Source organism: Numida meleagris, chromosome 4 (genome assembly GCF_002078875.1).
Source record: "Numida meleagris isolate 19003 breed g44 Domestic line chromosome 4, NumMel1.0, whole genome shotgun sequence".
NCBI classification, from domain to species: Eukaryota; Metazoa; Chordata; class Aves; order Galliformes; family Numididae; genus Numida; species Numida meleagris.
Window position 1 is genome coordinate 85,770,521 of NC_034412.1, and position 19,642 is coordinate 85,790,162.

Sequence of the window (19,642 nt, forward strand, 5' to 3'; positions counted from 1 at the left end):
TGTTATTTAAATATCTTCCAATTATTTAATCCTACATAACCAAAACATAGAATCATAGAATTGCTCAGGTTGGAAAAGACCTTCAAGATCATCACGTCCAACCACAACCTAACCATACTACTCTAACTCTAACAATCCACCACTAGCTCATGTCCCTGAGCACCACATCCAAACGGTTTTTAAACACATTCAGGGATGGTGACTCAACCACCTCCCTGGGGAGCCTGTTCCAGTGCTTAACAACCCTTTCTGTAAAGAAGGTTTTCCTGATATCCAACCTAAACCTCCCCTGGAGCAACTTGAGGCCATTTCCCCTTGTCCTGTCACCTGTCACCAGGGAGAAGAGACCAACCCCACTCTCACTGCAATCACCTTTCAGGTATTTGAAGAGAGCAATGAGGTCTCCTCTCAGCCTCCTCTTCCCCAGGCTAGACAGCCCCAGATCCTTTAGTCATTCCTCGTAGGGCATATTCACCAAGCCCTTCACAAGCCTTGCTGCCCTTCTTTGGACCTGCTCCAGCACCTCAATGTCCTTTCTTTACTGAGGCGCCCAAAACTGAACGCAGTACTTGAGGTGGGGCCTCGCCAATGCTGAGTACAGGGGCAGGATTACTTCCCTAGTCCTGCTCACCACACCATTCCTGATACAAGCCAGGATGACATTGGCCCTCTTGGCCACCTGGGCACACTGCTGGCTCACATTCAGCCAACAGTCCATCAGCACGCCAAGGTCCATTTCTGTCAGGCAGCTTTCCAGCCACTCCTCCCCAAGCCTGTAGGGTTGCCTGGGGTTGCTGTGACCAAAGTATAGGACACTGTATGAAACTCATACGGTTTACCTTGGCCCATCCATCCAGTCTATCCAGGTCCCTCTGTAAAGCCTTTCCACCCTCCAGCAGATCAACATGCCCTCCCAATTTGGTGTCGTCTGCAAACTTACTGAGGGTGCACTTGATCCCCTCATCAAGATCATTGATAAAGATGTGAATAGAAGAGGCCCCAGCACCAAGCCCTGGGGGACACCGCTCGTGACTGGCCACCAACTGGACTTAACTCCATTGACTACAACTCTCTGGACCCAGCCATCCAGCCAGTGTTTCACCCAGCAGAGCGTATGCCCATCCAAACCATGGGCAGCCAGCTTCTCCACAAGGATGCTGTGGGGGACAGTGTCAAAGGCCTTACTGAAGTCCAGGTGGACCACATCAACAGCCTTACCTTCATCCACTAAGCAGGTCACCTTGTCATAGAACAAAATCAGGTTTGTCAAACAGGATCTACCATTCATAAACCCATGCTGACTGGGCCTGATCCACATATATATATACATACATATATATATATATATTCTGTATATATATCTGTTTGTATTTATACATACATTTGTATGTATAAATACAAACAGATATAACAGAATCCTGTCTAAAATTGCATATTCCTATTTAATTACTAGTGCTGGCAGTTTGACTTTGCATTGAATTGCCAAATGAAAACATGAAAATAAATATTGATGTAGCTGAAATCACTGGAAGTCTGGCATACTATTTTAACACACGTTCCTATCGCACTTACTCAGTCCCACATATGCACGGTGCCTCAGTAATAAAAAATGACAAGCGCACACTTGATTGCAACAGTCTCAACTGCACAATCAGATCAGAACAGCAACAGAGCACTGTTCTATTTCCTTTGCTATTCCCCCTACATAGTCATTTGTGAACTCATCTGCTTTATGCACTACTGCTTTGTGTGGTGATCTGCTCTTTTGGAATTTCAGCAGCCACAGTCAAGCCACATACAATTCACTTAGAGAGGAGAGGTCTCCCACTATCATCTCTCATTACAATTGCTCTGTCAAATACAGAGAGGACCCAGTGTGGTACGAAATGCACCTACCCTACCAAGTGAAGTCCGTGCTGATGGTGGGTTTGCGTTCACATGAGCAGGAGATGGAAGAATGGCTATCTAAGAAAAGAAATGATCCTCTGTTTATGATCAGCCTATAGTCCTTTGCTAAGACGTTAGCTTGGGGACCTTCAGTGTTAAGGTACAAGCCTGAGCCACTGGACTAAAAGGGCTGCATCCTCAATATGTCAAGGGTGTAGATTAGTGTCCGTGCTAGGTATAACTTCCACAAACTACAGTGCCTTTCTTGTACTTAGTAGCAGTTAAGATAAAGGCACAGCAATTCAATAGGATGACATGAAATTAAACAGTCTCGTATAGGTTTCTAGCAAAGATTCCAGTATGTTCTTAAGGCTCCCATACCTTTACAACAAATCCTAAACTGATAATATACTGTAGTAATGTGAAGGCTATGACAAGTTTGTGAAATGTCAAGTTCACTTTTAAAAATTAATTGATTTAAAAAAAGTCATTCTAATTCTCAGCTCTCACAGGTTGCATATTTCAAGTCCCAAATCTGCAGTCTGATTTGTTTTTCCTCTAAACTCATCAGTAAAGGTTCAAATTACTTTGTTTTATTTCAGTGGGGAAAGAGTTAAATATACTTGTTTACTGTATTATTTTTGTTGTTGTTCTCAATTATTCCCTGTCCTGAAAACCATCCAGGATACCAGATCCAATTTAAAGTCTTTTCAATTACACACAACAATGAACAAGCAAAGGTAGTAATTTACTATATTGCAGTTTTGAATGCTGCCATTAGCTTTTCTTGTTACAAAGTCAAAGAAATTATGGGCACCAACCAGACAAAACAGATCTATTTTCATGCTTGTTTTGCTAAATTAAGCCAGGCTCTAACATAATACTACAAATCCATTGTGTTCCCCAATCACGGAGTTATTTTGGGTCTGCTTTTTTATCGTCTTAAACAGAAAAAAAACTTGAAAAAAACTTCAACCAGAAACTATGAAATCTGTGTGCTGTCACAGTTTCAATTCAATATGCTGCCATTTTCAGTGGCAAATGTTTTATGCAGAAGTTCCAATCTCACTACCTTAACTAATAACTTCTTCAGTAAGAAATAAACGTTCTAGTATCTTGATCAAGCAAACCACTTAGAACTTGCTTTAAATATGTAAAAAAATGTATTCTTACTAGCATAGGACAATTCTCAGCTATTAAGTCAGGCATATGATCCAGCGCTTGTAGCAGCCCTTCTTTTAACATGTATATTTACCTACTAGTGAAACGGAAGACAATCAGCAAATAACACACACTAAAAAATCAGTTAAATCCTCCAATTACTCCACTTTGTCTAGTACCAGAATGTTCTTCTGAACTACAAAACCACATGCAATTCCCTTCTCGGTGGATTATACATTATTAATTTCTAACTCAAAAGAAAGGAAGATGTGAGCAGCAAAGCTTACATCATATAAATACGGTGGGGAAAAAAAAAAAAAAGGAACCTGAGAAAATCTGAATTATTTGCTTTCCTATTTAAATTAATAAACTAATTCCTGAATGAGCCATAGCATAGGGCAAAGAAATTAGAGGCATCTCACTAGATGACTGCATCAGTGCATGTAATTTCTTGGCAAATGCATCTTGTGGAATCATCTCTTGGGGAACAACATCCTCTGCCATGAAGGATGAGTCTGTTACAGACATTACAGCGTCCATAATAATGCAGTGTATGAAGATGTCATAACTTATCTCCACTACACTTCTGAGAAGTAGCATGCTATTTATTATCTCCGAGAAAGAAAATGAAGACCAGAGTCTCAGAGAAGCTACACAATTTGTTCAAATCTACACAAAGTGTCTGTGGCAGCCAACCCTCAGATGCAGCTCCTTTAAGCAGCAAGAGACTCTAAGCATAAAGACAGTTCAAATATAGCTTCAAGAGTAGCTGTTGCAAGTGTTAGCAAATGTGCAGCAGTAATGGTAGCTTCTGAAAATCAACAAGCTGTTGATCAACTTCAAGTAACATGGGTTTTCCACAAGGCTGGTCATCAGAGGGCGCTTCCCATACATCCTTATGACTAAAAGGGAAAGAGGACTCCTAAAATGATTCAGGGTAAGGTATGAAATAAGGTCATCTCACAGAGGCTCCTTTCCATACGAACTGCTTGGGGAGCCTAACTTCCAAGAGAACTTTCCCCCATGGTCCAGGATGAAGATGTCCCACTGACAGGTACAGAGAAAGGACACCACAAGTGCTTCCACCTCTGGAGGGCTGCATGCCAGGACAGAGATGCCAACAGCATACATCCACAGCCAAGTACAGATGGTCAAGCTCCTCCAGCAAACTGAGATTATGGAGCAAAGCTCAACGCTACTCTGGGAACCACTCAGATTTGGTCTGTTGGGCCATCACCTCAGGTAAAAGCCCAGATGGGATTACTCTAGAACTAAACTGCGTCATTTCTTCTCTCTTCCCTTCCTCCCAAGTCAGAGTGCAAGTAAAAACCTGGGCACAGATACAGTCCCCTGCCCACCTGCACACACAACTCCTTGGAGTGCTCAGATTCCCACAGGTTGACAAGAGAGAAAACAGGTACATACCTGTCACTTCCAGACATTTCATCTCTTTTTGAAGCCACAGATCACCTGTAATAACCTAAAGTTAATACAGAAGAGAGCAAGTATTAAAAAAAAAAAGTTTTCTTACATGTAGAACATTGCTTAGTTAAATTCTTAAGATTAATGTATGCTTTACAGTTAGAATCCTATTCCATAAAGCCTTGAGTTTCCAAAATTAACTAGTCCAAGAGACACAACACTGGTTTGTCAAGCAGTATGAGTGCTGCTGCACCGTCATAAGGGTAAGCACACCTGGGACTCTGGTTGTATTTACACTCAGTATTACGAGGCTGAGACTGCACAACAGCAGAGCAGAAGCGTTTGATATGAAGTACAAGTTTGTTCTTAAACAATAATTCTTCTTGTTTTCAAATGCAGAACCGAGGACACAGGCAAATCTCATTGCAGGAGCAGCAGGAATCAGTTCATACTGAATAAACAAGCCCTCACAGATCTAAAGAGACCACAGGCTAAAAACTGTAGCTTATGAGACTCCTTCCTGTGCCCAGACCATGGAGATTGTTACAGAAATGGCAGCTCTAAGACTTCAATAAAAGAAACTAATGCTTTATGATGTCCAGTGTTTTGATCAAGATGGAGCAGTCACACAAACAAGCTCTCATTCAATAAAAATGGTTCCCTGGGAGAGAAAATACAGTTATGAGAGCCAGCTGATTATTCCAAGTTTGCTGAACAGTGTGACCTGCACTTGCTGTTTCTATATGCTCCCAAGCACTGCGTGTAAGTAGTGTTAGTCCTGACATACAACAACACCATTATTATAGTAGAGCAAGTAAGGGGCAATTTTATTCTTTACCAGCTTGAGAAATTCATCACCTTGATTACTGCCACAGCTGCAATGTCTGTTAACCTTTTGTGAAAACAGTTCTTACTTCAGATTGGGCACCTTCCCTCACCATTTCAGAAAACTCAAAACATCTCAGCATTTTTAAGCAGAAAATAAGCACATGCAGCTCTCTGAGCCCTGGGATGCAGCTCTGGGACACATCAGGCACTGAGCTCTTCGCTGGGCACTATCTGTGTATCTCCAACCATCCAGCTGTACAGGTCCTCCTGCATAACTAAATTATTGTATCTCTTACTCCAGCACTAATTTCTTTTCATTAGTTAAACAATCTAGATGACCCTGACTTTTGACTATCCAAGAGCACCAAAAGAACACAAAACTCCATCAGGAATCTTAATTTTTTTTTCTGGTGATGATTTATACATACATATACACACTTGAATTTGTCATATATGCATACGGACATACAGCAATAGAAATAACATTAAAAGAGCAAAAACATTAAAAGAGCAAAAAACCTTTGCCAGATATTTCTAGAACAGTTTGTCTGCATTGACAAAATGTGTACCAGTGCAGTAAATGGCTGTAATTACACTATTTTCATCACTGATGAAAATACAAGAACACAGGAGGATGGTCTGTTAAGTGTTAACATAAATCCTGTTCATAAATACAAATCCTAAATATGACTCTTTTGCAATATATGGAGTGAACATTAAATGTCAACAGTTTCTTTTTAAACAAACCCGTAACAAAAGCAGACAAACAGCAGTCTAAACATGCATAAATGAGTGCAGCAAAGGCAGCTCATTAGCTAAGCCTGCTGCCTAGGCAATTAGTGTACAAATGACTCAGGATTTCCAGAGACTCCAGGCATTCATTCATCTGTGGTTTTACAACAGATCATGCACTAAATCTACGGTGGTTTTGTGCCCATTTGCATCAACTGTGAATGGCACCACAACACTCCTTGCTCCTTGTTTTTCTTTCTGCCTTATTCTGCTCTTCTCAATACTCTGCTCTGGAAAACTGAATCTGAATATTCATCTCTTTTCTTCCAGTCAATGCAGAGAACATCCACAATACCAGAGGGCACCATGAGGAGCTCCACATCAGCAAGCAGAGCCCAGCACCAACCCTATGGGACGGTGCTACCATCATGCTTCACAGGTAATTAATTGAATGCAGCCAAACTGCCAGGATGCATTTCCCTACGTTTTACATTGTCTTTCTGGGTGAAAAATAAGGGTTGGGTTTGTTGGTTTGTTTTCTTCATTTTCCACTGCTGCTGTTTCCTGCCTATAAAGTTTTTGTAATCAAAACGCAAGACAGAATCACAGAACTAATAAGATCATCTAGCCCAGCCATCGACTCATGCCTGTGACCGCTCTAGCCCACGTCACTCAGTGTGACATCTACCCTTTTCCTGAACTCCTCCAGGAACAGTACTCCACCACCTTCCTGGGCAGCCTATAGCTAACAGCTTGTGACTCTCTCCATCCCCCACAACACATTCACTGGTATTCACCACAAAGAACTACGCTGGTGCAGTTTCAGACAGCTAAACAACTACCTAGAGAGAAAAATAAAAGCCGTATCTTAAACCACTAATGGTGTTCCTAATAGCAGGCTGACACCAGTGGGTAAAATCACTCTTATTCAATATAAAAATCAAACACATCCACTCAAGAACAGAGAAACAGAGCTGGTGTCAGCGTGTGGGATTTGCAGCACCCCACCACGCCATTCCTGGGAGCTACTCCTGCCCGTGGAACCAGCACAGCTGCATGTAAGCCCACCGTGGTGGGCCTGCGGGCCTTCCAAGTGCAGTCTGTGTTCCTCACAGCAGGAAGACAGGTGGCTGCCCTGTGACAGAGCCCTAGCAGCACACGGTCCCCTGAGCCCTCCTGGCTTGAGGCAGAAGGGACGACCCTATGAACCTTACAGCCTTACTCCGCTGTGCCAAACCGCCTGGCACATCGGCCCCAGCACCTCGCTGCCCGCAGCTGTGAGCGCAGGGTCTGCTGGGAGCACCCTCCGCCAGCCCCGGGAGCGGGCATACCGCCTTACCCCAGCCGCCGTCCTCCCGCAGTGCCCCCGGGGCGGGTCCGGCACCCCGTGTCCCTGCGTGGGGCGCCGGGCGGCCGCCCCGAGGGGCTGAGCGGGCGCGGAGGGCAGCAGTGCCACGAGCAGTGCCACGAGCGGTACCACGAGCAGCCCGGCCAGCAGCCGCCCAGCCCCGCACGGCACCGTGCCGGCCCGCGGAGCGCCGCGCAGCCCTTCCGAGCGCTGCCCCGATCCAGGCCGGGCCTCGGCCTTCGCATCCATCCGCCATCCGTCTCCTCCCACCGCGGAGAAGGGCGGGGGGACGGGCGGCTGGGACCTCCTCTTTGGCCGGATCGGGTCAGGCCGGACCCGATGGCGGCGGTCCCGGAGTGCCTGCGGGCGGTGGGGCTGCAGTTCTGGGCGCGCTCGCTGCGGGTGCTGCCCGCCCTGCTGGCCCCAGCCGTGCTGCTGGGGCTGCTGCTGGGGGCCGCCGCCGCCGCCCTGCTCTGCCGCTGCGCGCTTCTGGGGCCGCGCCGGCGGAGAGAGGTACTGGGCCGCCGGGCGGGGGGCGGGTTCGGCCCGAGATTCACGGACAAGAGTAGTGAATGCGGCTTTGCGACGGGCCGCGGGGCGCCGCTGGGCCTGGCCCTGCGCCGAACAGCGTGAGGAAAGCGGCTCTCCGCTGCGCTGGGGTTGCCCGGGTGCGGGCCTGGAGTGACTCCGGATTGACTGTGAACTCAGTGATGATTAGGGAGCCGTGTGATTCATGACACTCTTCTGTTTAACGTGTTTTCATTGCTTTACTAATGTAAACATCGACATAAACGACTCCAGAAATACACTGCTTTAGGTGCAGATGTGTTCCAAATCCTGGTCTGTATCGTTGGACTTGTTTTAGCTGCTTGCGGCTTGTCTGTCACGGGGAGATGAACTCTGTTTGTGAGGCCCTTGGAAACAAACACTCATTTAACATCCTTCCTCCTACAACAGGAGGAACAGTCCAAAGAAGGGAAATGTAGAGCACAGAAGCGTTAATGCTCCCTCACAGCAGTTAATCCGCACTGAGGTACATGCATGTGGGCATGGGAAATACCCAGAGGGTCTATTTGGCCTTGTTTCCTAACTGCACGTTTTCCTGCCATACCTGCCCTGCTTCGTGTATCCGTCTGCTAGGGCTGAGCGTCACTGAGTGAATCGTTGTGCTCCCAACTGCTTTCAAGTGGGAGATTTGAAGCTCTGTTTGAAGCTGTATTTTAGCCTAACAATGGGTTCACTTCAAATACTGGATCAATGCGTCCTGTGTGAGTGCAAGCCTCTCTGATTCAGTTTCTCATTTTTCCTGCCATAATAGATGGTATCTTTATTGTACCCTCACTGCCAACTCAAATATAGCCTTGTACAGTTTTATCCTTTTTGTCACTTACGTCAATAGGGAATAGAGGCTGTCAGTTCTTTCTGGCCCAGATCTTTAAATGCATTGAGGTGCTTAAACACCATTAAAATCAATGCTGCTGCTGCAAAAAAAGTTGTTTATTTCAAAAGACTGCTGCATACAGAACACGCTGCATGGCAGTCAGATTGTGCCCTAGAGTCTGATTTCCCAAACACAAACAGGGCAACCTTAGGCTGTACCTTTTGCTTTCACACACTGTCTGCCTCAGCTATGCTGTGGTGTAACCTCCTGGATGCAGTATTCTTACTATACTGTTTTTTTAATATGGTAGTATTCTTACGATGTTATAGTTACTATATAGTTACTACTATAATATAGGAAATACTACACTGGAGCTACTGTGTAATTATAATCGTACAGCCTTCTATATCCAGAATAAAAGCAGGAGAAGCATGTCCCAAGCATGTGAGTTAAGCTTGCAGCGGGAGCAGCACCTGGAGACCCACAGTAAGCTAGCAGCATTTGTCGCTCAGCCCCAGTTAATCACTTCTGTATGTTCAGCCCGCGTCTGTGGGACTCGGATGCAAGCAGTGCCTTATTAGTCTGAGGATCTGTGCATACAGGGAAAGCTTTATAGAACCTTTGCAATGGTAGCTTCAGGCACTATAGTGTACAGTAATGCATTTCTATCAATGAAACTCTCCTATTATACTTAACGGCATTGCTAGGGGCTCTTTGGGTTGGAGCTTGTCTCATTATGATACTAGATTAGTTTGATGAAGTATTACAGTAATTACAGTTAGACTGAGTTTTATTCAGCTTCTTAATGACACAGAAGGGAATCTTAGTATCACTTCAGTTGTTTTTGTAGATACTCTTTGGGAGGAGTCACAAATGTAAAAAAGAACAAAAATGGAGAGTAAGGACACGAGTTTAGAAATGTTAGCAGAAAAGAAGTGAATCCTGGAAAATTGCAAATACTGTTAAAGTTGATGGACATATAAAGGTGTTAAAGATGTTAAAGTTGATGAATACTGTTAAAGCTGATGGACATATAAAGGAGTGTAAATGAATAGCGGGTGAGAATGAGCAGTTAGAGAAATAAGTTGAGGAAAGCAAATTGTTATTTTGGAACGGCTGTGGTGAGATACACAGTGGTGAATTGAGCTTGGCTAATTTCACAGCTCCCAGTCACTCAGCCTAAGTTTTGTGAACTGGTCTGGGGCAAATAGTGCTAAGACTACTAAAGTAGACTTGTAGCTGTTCTTTTGTTATACAGTACATTCTTAGGAAACAATGTCTTCAGTTCACCAGATCTTGTAGACTGACCCAAGAACGCTGTCTGTATTCCTGAGCATCTATGTTCCAGAAAGGTGATAGAGGCAAATCATAAGGAATGAAATCTATTCAAACCCTAGGCAGTTCTCTATATACTGAGAAAATTGACTACTTTGTACACCAAGTGACCAAATAATTCAAGGAGAAATTTTCCATTAGAGTTACATGCATAGTGGATGAAGCCGTATCATTAGACTACATGAAAAAGCAGTTAGTGGAATGAAAAGCTGAAAAGTAAAAGAAAAAAGTAGTCAGGGTAGGGTGGCTGCCATCTTCTCCTTCACTACAGAACTCCTTCCAGTGCTATGTTTGGATGCATTGACTGACAGTATTATTACTTCAGTCTGTGCTAGCTCACAGAGAAGCACGTGTGCATTAGAGTACTTTGTGCCTTTGCAGTCTGTGTCCGTACCAGAGGGTGTATTCGTTAAGAAAGAAAAGACCAGTGATATGTGTTGCTTTTGGGGAAGGAAGATGGTGAACACTTTATGGTGGTTACTTGTTCTTGACGGGAACTTTCTCAGACATAAAACTTCATTTAGGAAGTATTTCTCGTAGCAGATGTCCAAAAATATTGGACATTCTACTCATTGCAAACAATTGCAAACAATTTTAGTTAACTTGTTTTAACTAAGAATTTGAGCAAAGACCGAGCTTGACACTATAGTCAGTAGTAAGACATTTTGAGAGCAGATGGATTGATTTGACACGTTTACATTCTCTTTTTGGGTTGAAGTTTTACTTCTGGACTGACAAATCAAATTCATAAAGCTCAGTAGTTTAAAAGAATGCATCCTGCATATATAAAATTATTGTTCGTTTTCAGTTTGTATTTTTCCAAAATTATCGTTTTCAGCTGATACTGAAATCATTTTCAGAATGGAGACATAAATGGTCTGTGACAGTAGCCTGGATACCCTCAGGTGATTCTGCATGATCTCAGAGTTATATTTTACCTGTTTTCTCTCGGAATTTCAGGAAAATGATTCCCAGAGACTTCTGGAAAGTTTCAACTGCGACGAAAAAGAGCATCCACTCCGAAAAAGTAAAGCAGAACCCTATACATCGAAAGAGGAGATGGTGTTGGAGGTAAAGCTGGGTTCTTTGGGGTTTATGTCCGTTTTGCTCGATGTATTAATCAGCACATTAAGGGCCATGTCCAAACTGTCTTGATTGTAGTGGGCTTGGATTTGAGCCCTTAAAAAGCATTCAAAGAAACTGCAGGAAGGAGAATGAGTGGTGATAGCTGCTTAGGAATGCAATCATTTCAGGCATTCATGTCCCTTATGAATTTAATGCCCATTTAATCCGGGCAACTGTCCTTGTACATTTCCATCAAAATACTGAGATCTCTTTGGTCATCGGCTTCCTTAGTTTTGCCTGGTGGAAAATGTTCACGCTATTGACAGAGGAAGTACTTAAGTACTGAAATCACTCCTGATAGTTCAAAACTGATTCTTTCTTTGAGAAGTCCTATTAGAGAAAATTTGAGAGTGATAAAGTTTCCTCATCGGGTCTTATCTGGAACACATACTTTTTTCTAGTGCCTCTTTAATATATGGATATAGATCTGAGTTGGATTGAGTAGATCAGTGGAAGGAGATAGAATAAATGAACCAAACTGAGTACATTAGAGAACAGTATCTTTAACACCTTTCTCATATAGGGAACTCTCCCATCACTTACCAGCTGAAGACACGGTGCAGAGGTCAAATGACCACAACTAGTGGAACACCAGTGTGGTGCCCTGGGATTCATGGACAAATAGAAAAGTTATTTGGAAAGAGAGTGGGAGAAGGTATAAATTTAATGAACCCTCAGTAAAATTTTCAAATCACTCAATTTTTTTTTTGTGGTAATCTCAAAATAATCATGAGAATGATTCCTACAATGTAACTGTTTGCCTTTCACCCAAAGCTGATCTGACTACTCTTGTTAAGTTAAAAGTTATGGGTAGAAATATTTAAGAAATGTGCAGTTCAGCTAACGCTATTATGCATAAATTAAATACATGCAGAAATTGTCAGTTAAATCCAGCGAGCCTGGTGCTTAGCTTTCAGTGAGTCCAGGACAGAGAGAAAATAGACATTATTGTTAACATTTTAGTCTTGGTTTAAATCCTGGCAAGCAATTACTCTTCATTTCAGTTTTGCGATCAAGAACACTTACAAGCCATCATCGGTCTTTTTTTTTTTTTTTGAGTTAAAGTACATCATAACAATTGAGGATTGATTGGATTCTCTTTTGGAGTGCAAATCCTGTGAGAGAACTTGTCAATGATATAAATTTATGAATATTATCATTCTTTTTGAAATTGCATCACAGCCTTTAAAAGGTGACCCTTCACAACTATGTGTATATCCCAGGCAAGGTTACTCATTTGTGACGCTTTAAGAAGTAGCCTTGTTATTTGAAAGGGCTTTCTGCCATTTATTTGCCGAACTCCTAAAGTTACATGTTTTTTTTCTATTCGTTTGTTCCAATTCCCTGAGGCTTTGGCTTTTACTACTATCAAATTGACAGTTCAGGGAGAAGCATAGATGGAGAAATGTTTTTAGTGAGGTTAAAGCCTTCAGAAAAACAGATATTTTCATTCTGAGACCTTCCACGCTGCAATAATACCATAATTACCGTATTAATAATAACTGTATATTACTCATGCCTGCTGAGAAGCAGAATGTATTAGCTCCAGCACACTGTGATACAGCTTTATGGCTGTGGACTGAAGCTGCTTTGCCTCCAGCCATTTCAGAGCAATGAATCTGTCAGCTTCTATTCCTGAATGTATGCTATAGCAGTGGGGCTACTCAGTATGAGAAAATGTTTTACATACTGACCCCCTTGCTTTTTACTTTATCAGTAAATCCAAAAATGGCTTCTGCAAATAAACGAAACAGAGATGAAAAGGTTCAATGATAAGAGTCTAACAAATGACGTAGTTTACTCCTCTCTTCTTACCTCTATTTTTAGATTTTATTAGTGCTTTGATGTGTTCTAGAAAAATCTATGTAAAGAAAATTGGTTTAACAAATCAGATTCTTTAATTTCATATGAAAAAAAAAGCCACAAACAAAAATCACCAGCACTAAAAAGGCTAGAGCAGGAAATCTCCTAAAGCTTGGCTTTAACTATTCAGTCTGTTGCATACCTCTAACCTTTTAATTGGACATGCATGATCTCACAAAACAAAGCTGATTATCCTATTGTTCCAGGCAGTGGATAGGAAAAGAGGAGGAGCAGAAAGTCAGGCGACATGAAATAGCAGGTATATGAAAAGAATATATTTTCTATAAAAAGTTCTCTGGAAGAACATTGGTGTTTTCTCTAGATTATAGGTAAGGATTGTACTATAAAAGTTCTTCCTGAAAAAAAGACTAGTTTTATTTAATGTTTCTTTATTTAAATTGAAAGACGGAATTTATAGCCATGATGATATGCGTGGAGCTTATCCTTCAGTATTTTCTATTATTAAGATTTTTTCAGTCTGTTATGCAAAATCTGTAGCTACTGCTGAAAGAGAAAAGAAGGGAAATGAAAATAACTTGTGAATACCATCTATTGCCCATTTTTCCTTGCAGGCATAAAAATATTTTGGAGCAGGGATGATAACAGAGTTGAGTTTTCTGGGATTCATACCCTGACCTGAATGAGTCCTAGGAGAAGACTTTTCACACCAAAGTTGAAATAGTCAATAAACAGTTATCAATTGGAATTTTTAAGTTACATAACCAAAAAGGGGCACGCAATACTTACAGTGAACAAATGTCAGGTCCACTGTCATTCTCAAACCTTAATTGCTTTTTCTTCTTTTCCATACAGGAAAATGAGTCTCCTCTGAACAGCAATGTTACAGCATTTGCATTGAAGGCAAAAGTCATCTATCCTATCAATCAGAAATTTAGGGTAAGGCTTTAGATTCTACTTGTAAATATTAATGGCAGTCATTCTGAGTCAAAGTAAATTGCAGTCAAGTACCAGAAGAAAATTTAATGCCAACCTGTTTCAAAGGGATCTTTGTTTGTTTATAGTCCACTGACTCAGGAATTGTTTTGTAAGGCATCAGCTGCTTTCATCTCCCCCTGAAACTTGCAGTGCGTTAGGTTGTGTCCAGTCAATTTTCACTGCAGTCAAGGAACCTTTTCTTCCCATTAACACTAATGGAAGTTGTATCTGCCCAAGGAGATGTAAGAAAAAAAGCACACAAAGATCTGCCCGTCACTAAAGAAGAATGACTCAAAGCAGATAACCTCATCAGATGAGTACTTTTCCAGGCAACGCAAAGACCTGTCAGGATGATAAACATTAATTTACGTGGGAACACTTTTGCTGCGTATGTTGTTTAATTTTTTGCTTGAAAGCAAACACTGCAAATTGATGAGATGTTTATCTCCAGATTGTATTGTATTAATTAACCTTGTACATTTTTTTTTACTGTAGCCTTTGGCAGATGGCTCATCCAATCCATCTTTGCATGAGAATCCAAAGCAGGCAGTTCTGCCTAATCAGGTAACAGAGGCATCTACGTCAGGCAGCCTGGAATCCCTTAGCCAGGGAGACAAGGAGGACTGTAGTTCCTCCACAACAATACATTCCACAACAAGTGATGACAGATTTCAGGATCGAGCCTTCTTCAAGGTAACCTGTTTCCCTGAAGTGCTCACGTGTGAGAGGTAAGCGGTAAACCAGCCCTTGTGTCTGATTGTTTCCTTGTGTGCTGTAGCAGTTTTCAGAACAACCAGTAAGGGTCTGGCATAAATGAAAGACTGGGCTTGAATGCATACGTTTACCACAAGACAGAGTTATATGCTTATAACTCTAAAAACAGTGGTTGGAGAGACTAGAAAAATGCATCATACTGTACACTGAAAATCAGTTTATTGCTTATGAAATTCTGGGAATCAGAACTTCAGAAATGCAGTCTTGTGAAAGGTATTATCACTGTTAATACTAGGAGACCCCTTTGGCTCATATACTCTGTTCACTCATGCAGTGGGTTGTTGCTGAGCAGGGGAATGGAGCCTTCTGCACTGTACATCTTCAAGTAACACAGTTGGTGTCTTGAGAACAGCAAATGACAACGGCCCATTCTCCTTGTTTTAATAGGAACTGTTCACACTGTGTTGAAGGGAGACTGTACACTTGTCAGATGCACAAGTGATGAGCAAGTAGAGCTAATCCAAATGGACTATCAACTCTATTTTTCTTTCAGCTACACAAAGCAAGTGAGGTATTCCTAGATGAATAAATATGTTTGTATTCTCATTAGCAAAAATAAAGAAAATCATATGTATGTCACTGCGAGGTTTGAGGAAGATACTAACAATGAAAAGTATTTTCTAAATATCCACTCATTTCAGCAGTTTTAATTAAAAGCTTTGTTTTCCCTTTCTTGTAGCCATTCATCCCTATAGAAAAAGGCAAGGCGAGTAAAGAGAACTGCATCTCCAACTTTGATGAAGGACTATTTTGATTTGCTTACTTCTATGTAGAGATATTTTATCTGAATTAAAAGGTGCTGTAGAAATGAAGTGATCCTATTCCTATTCTAGGGACAATGGAGAATTTGGCAATTAAATGAAACTATTATATGGTGCTGCTTTTTTCTGTGACCTGTGTTTAGATTGGTTTTAACAATTCTTTTAATCTTTGTTCTAGTTTTGATGTTAAGCTCTGCCTTTGCAGTCTTCTTTTAAAAGATCTCATGCTTCTTGATACTGAGCTTAGAAAGGAAGAACATGTGGTAGGTACTCATGTCTCATTTAGAGTTATTTGATTTGAAACCATTAACTGAATATCAGTTTAGGAAATAAACGCGAACCACGGGCTAGATGAGAAGTTGTGTAGCAGAGTTTTACCTTTGCAGTATTCTTTTTATTTTTTCCTCTCTGTTCTGCATGTATATGATCTTCACAAAGGAGCAAAATATAATAATACCTATTGGGCTGTGAAATACAGGAGGTCAGACTGAATAACATAATTTTAAATTTCACTCCAGTGAATAAGATATAGCAGTTGGGGTTCATAAAAAGAGAAAAAAAAATGTATGTTTAATAGATAAGTTTATGTTTAAAGGACAGTTCTTATGCATTGCAGCTCCAGGGACTCTAAATTATTTGAATAAAGTTGAAAATTCAATTCAGCTGAGTCAGTACTTTTGTGATAAGTAGAATATCCTGATTTGATAGGACTAACGAACTAAGACACCCATTTCAACCAAAGATGACTACCTACATCAAGGTACAGCATTCAAAGCTGACAAGACAAGAAAAAAAAAGATTTACACAAAGCCACAGAATACTTGGTCCAGATAATTATGGTGCATGGTTGTGATCAAGTACAGAATAATTTCCATTACTGAGTTATAGCAGAGGTAATATAAATCTGGACCTAAAGCATATAGCTTTCTCCTCACCTTCCTTCCTGCTCTCTTAAGTTTGTACAGACTTGTCATTTGCGATACAATTTGGTAAATGCACTAGGAATGTTTCAAGGAATGAGATTTTCTGGACAAGTTTCTCCCTAACCCAAAAGAGGAAGCATGAAAGTAATGGAAAGCAATTTCTCTTCTGATGGATTTGATTCCCCTGTAAGTAGATGAGAAAGGGAACTTGAGATTAGCTTCCAGAATGAAGTTTAATTTGACCAGGGAATGTTAAACTTGATCCCAAAGTTAATCATCAATTTGTAAAAGAAGGTAAAGTAAAACACAGTGATGTAACTGCAGAAACACTGAGAAAATTTAACTCACTTTGTGGCCAACCAAAAATAACCACAAGAGGATGGTGACTTTGACCTTCAGCTGGAGCTTTTAATAGCTTTGTGTTTTTGCTAGCAGGGAATCAAGCCAAAAAGAAGTTATGAGTATGGGGAATGGTTTATTCATTTTCCACTCATTTCTCTGACTTCTGAGTTGATCTTTCTTAGATTAAGTCTAGGAAAAGGAAACAAGTCCTCTTTAAATGTTTTTAAATGTTTTAAATGTGATAAATTCTATTGATTTTATTCAGTACTATCAATTTTCCTTTCCTTTTAAATAGATATTCATTCAGATTCTCAAAATATACCTCACAGACTTCAATCATAAGAAGAAGATTACTGATGATTTGTTCAAGAAGATTTTTTTAATTCTGAAAAATGTAAGTGTTTTTGTTGGTTGATATTTCAGACAACAGAAAGTAGGATTTAATCCCACCAATTGGTGGGGGCTTCCACAGCAGGCTATCTCCCCTATATTTTTAAACAGCGATGACATTTGTAATCCATTTAATAAGTACAAAAACTGTCTTGTTACTTGATTCTCTCCATTACCTTGTCCTCATTTCCTCTTGGTTCTTATCTGAGGAGATCAGGACAGTGATGTTTTTAATCTGTTAAGAATGGAAGTATTTTGTAGTTGAATCTACCCAAGTAAACAGAACATTCTGAACCTTAGTCTCTCAAATTTACTAATTTCTAATTATCAGGTCTTTGTCAGGTCCCATGTATCATTATTCCCTACTGTTCTATCACTCAAAGTATTACAAGAAAACTCAAGGTTCCCATCAAGGGAAAATACAATTACTTTCCTCTATGTCCTTCATCAAAATCCACGTTTCACTTCTGTGCTAGAAGACATACTTTTGCAGTCAGCATGTATCTCAGTTGGATTCTCTATTTTTTACTAAAAAAGGCTTTACAAAATTAAACAAAATAGGAAATCTACTGCTTCCTCATTCTGTTTTCCACAATAGCATCACAGAAAAGTCTGCGTTGGAAGGCATCTGTGAAGATCATCTGCTTCAGTCTTCTGTAGAAAGCAGGGCCTCCAATGTCCTGTCAAACCAGGTCTGATGTTTTTCACATTGAAGACTACCATTTCTCGAGGCAGCTTAGGCCAGTATTCAATTGTTCTCACAGTAACTGTTATTTTTTTTTCCTTATATACCCATGAAACTTCACATTTAAGCATTAGAGTCAAATCTGTCAGCTTGCTAGCTGAAAGCTAGTTGTTAAAATTTATTTTGTTTCTGCAGTCCCATGATTTGTGAATCGATGACAGGAATCTCTATAGTTTTACTCAATGAACAGAATGCTTATGTCAGTTATAGTGGAATGTCTTTTGCCTTCAAATCACTTGTCTTTAAATCCTTAGGTTTAATATTATTAGTTAATTGTAGTTACTGAATGGAAAGTGAGATTTGGTGTGTAAACCCCTCTTTCTGATGGATTTCAATTAAAGACTTCAAATTACAAAAAAAATATAAAATAGATGAGTTGTATTTCCCAGGGTAACCTAACCTTGGATGATGCTTAACAGCGTGGGTGTTGTCACACACGTAGCTGAGCTACCAAAAGAAAAAGATTAAATTTTGTTTATTAGATATAGTAATAACTAGAGTAGTCCAGTTGTTTAAGTGTCACTCTGGACAGAAAGGTCATGGAAACATGACAACCTTCAGGTTGTAATAACACAACAGAAAAGGCTCATTATTAATACCATATAAAAGATAAGTCAGTACAAAGCAAAATCATCAGCATTGGAAAATATTGTGTGTAATACTGAACTGGTGAGATTGAGAATATTATGATTAATTTTGACAGGATTTTCCTCTTTCATTTCTGCGTCATAAGATAAATTTGTGGGGTTTTGATGAATTTGTTTGTGAACCTTGTCAAAATCTGGTTACATTTCTGTAAAGCATAAGGTGTTGAGTTTATTCTTTGACACCCAAAATTGTGTGATACAAAAAAAATAAGTTTACATAAGGAATATTTAAGCAACTAATATATCATCCATTGCAATGCCAAGCTATAAGTAAGGGCAGAAGACTAGTACTTGTTAATATTATTAGCTGTTGGAAAAAATCATCCTAGTTTCAATAGTGAAGAATTTGGAAACCCAGATAATTATGTGGGCTGTAATTTGTTCCTTATGGATGTTACAAGTGTGTTCATCCCTACCAGTTAGCACTCTGCAGGAAACACTGCATCTGGCTATGTATCTGTACTCAAACACAGCATGTATGCTCACAGCTGCCATTTAAGGTGGGGACATGTTAATAACGTTTGTGGTTAGATGCAGAACGCACAAAAACTCATGGACAAGTGTCTTCCAAAACTTGAGTTTGGCAGAGATGGACAATAGTACTCACGTGCTAATAGAGATGTGTTTGTACTAAGTTTCATTCAGAGCTGCCAGATACTTTTTCTCTCCTTTCGCAAGGAAGCACATTGCTGAGAAACAGCTTTTCAAACTTTTTATTTTTCAGTTTCCTCTGTCATATGCAAGAACTGGCAAACCAATTCACCCTTGAAATTAGAAATAATGTACTTCTTTCTGATTAACAAATCACCTAACTTTTTCTTTCCAGGATTTTGAAGAATTACAGAAGCAACTTGATTCTAGACTCCAGAATGCTGAGATGTCGGGAGCCCATAATTCAGAGTACCAGACTGTAGAAGACTTGGAAAGGAAAGAAAGGGAATATTCTGAGCACATAATAGATAATGTAACTTCTTAATTTTTGTCTCCTAGAATGTTATTCTAATGCTTTTCTTTTGAAGAGGAATGCTTTTTTAAATTAACT

The 19,642-nt window shown here is 40.5% G+C and overlaps 2 protein-coding genes across 5 annotated transcripts in view; one reads left to right on the forward strand and one right to left on the reverse strand.

The window, feature by feature from the left end:
- Positions 1 to 7,659, reverse strand: part of EVC2 (EvC ciliary complex subunit 2) — a 67,739-nt gene extending 60,080 nt beyond the window's left edge. For all 3 annotated transcript variants that reach the window (XM_021393981.1, XM_021393980.1, XM_021393982.1), the window contains exons 1-2: positions 7,370 to 7,659; positions 4,474 to 4,528 (exon numbers count right to left, since the gene is read on the reverse strand). In XM_021393981.1, the coding sequence (XP_021249656.1) occupies positions 4,474 to 4,528; positions 7,370 to 7,627 (313 nt within the window). In that variant the 5' untranslated portion in view covers positions 7,628 to 7,659. The remainder of the gene's footprint in view (positions 1 to 4,473; positions 4,529 to 7,369) is intronic.
- EVC (EvC ciliary complex subunit 1) overlaps positions 7,691 to 19,642 on the forward strand; it is a 54,696-nt gene continuing 42,744 nt past the window's right edge. For both annotated transcript variants that reach the window (XM_021393984.1, XM_021393983.1), the window contains exons 1-7: positions 7,691 to 7,891; positions 11,055 to 11,165; positions 13,896 to 13,979; positions 14,514 to 14,746; positions 15,732 to 15,816; positions 17,114 to 17,212; positions 19,427 to 19,564. In XM_021393984.1, coding sequence (XP_021249659.1) covers positions 7,718 to 7,891; positions 11,055 to 11,165; positions 13,896 to 13,979; positions 14,514 to 14,746; positions 15,732 to 15,816; positions 17,114 to 17,212; positions 19,427 to 19,564 — 924 coding nt within the window. In that variant the 5' untranslated portion in view covers positions 7,691 to 7,717. The remainder of the gene's footprint in view (positions 7,892 to 11,054; positions 11,166 to 13,895; positions 13,980 to 14,513; positions 14,747 to 15,731; positions 15,817 to 17,113; positions 17,213 to 19,426; positions 19,565 to 19,642) is intronic.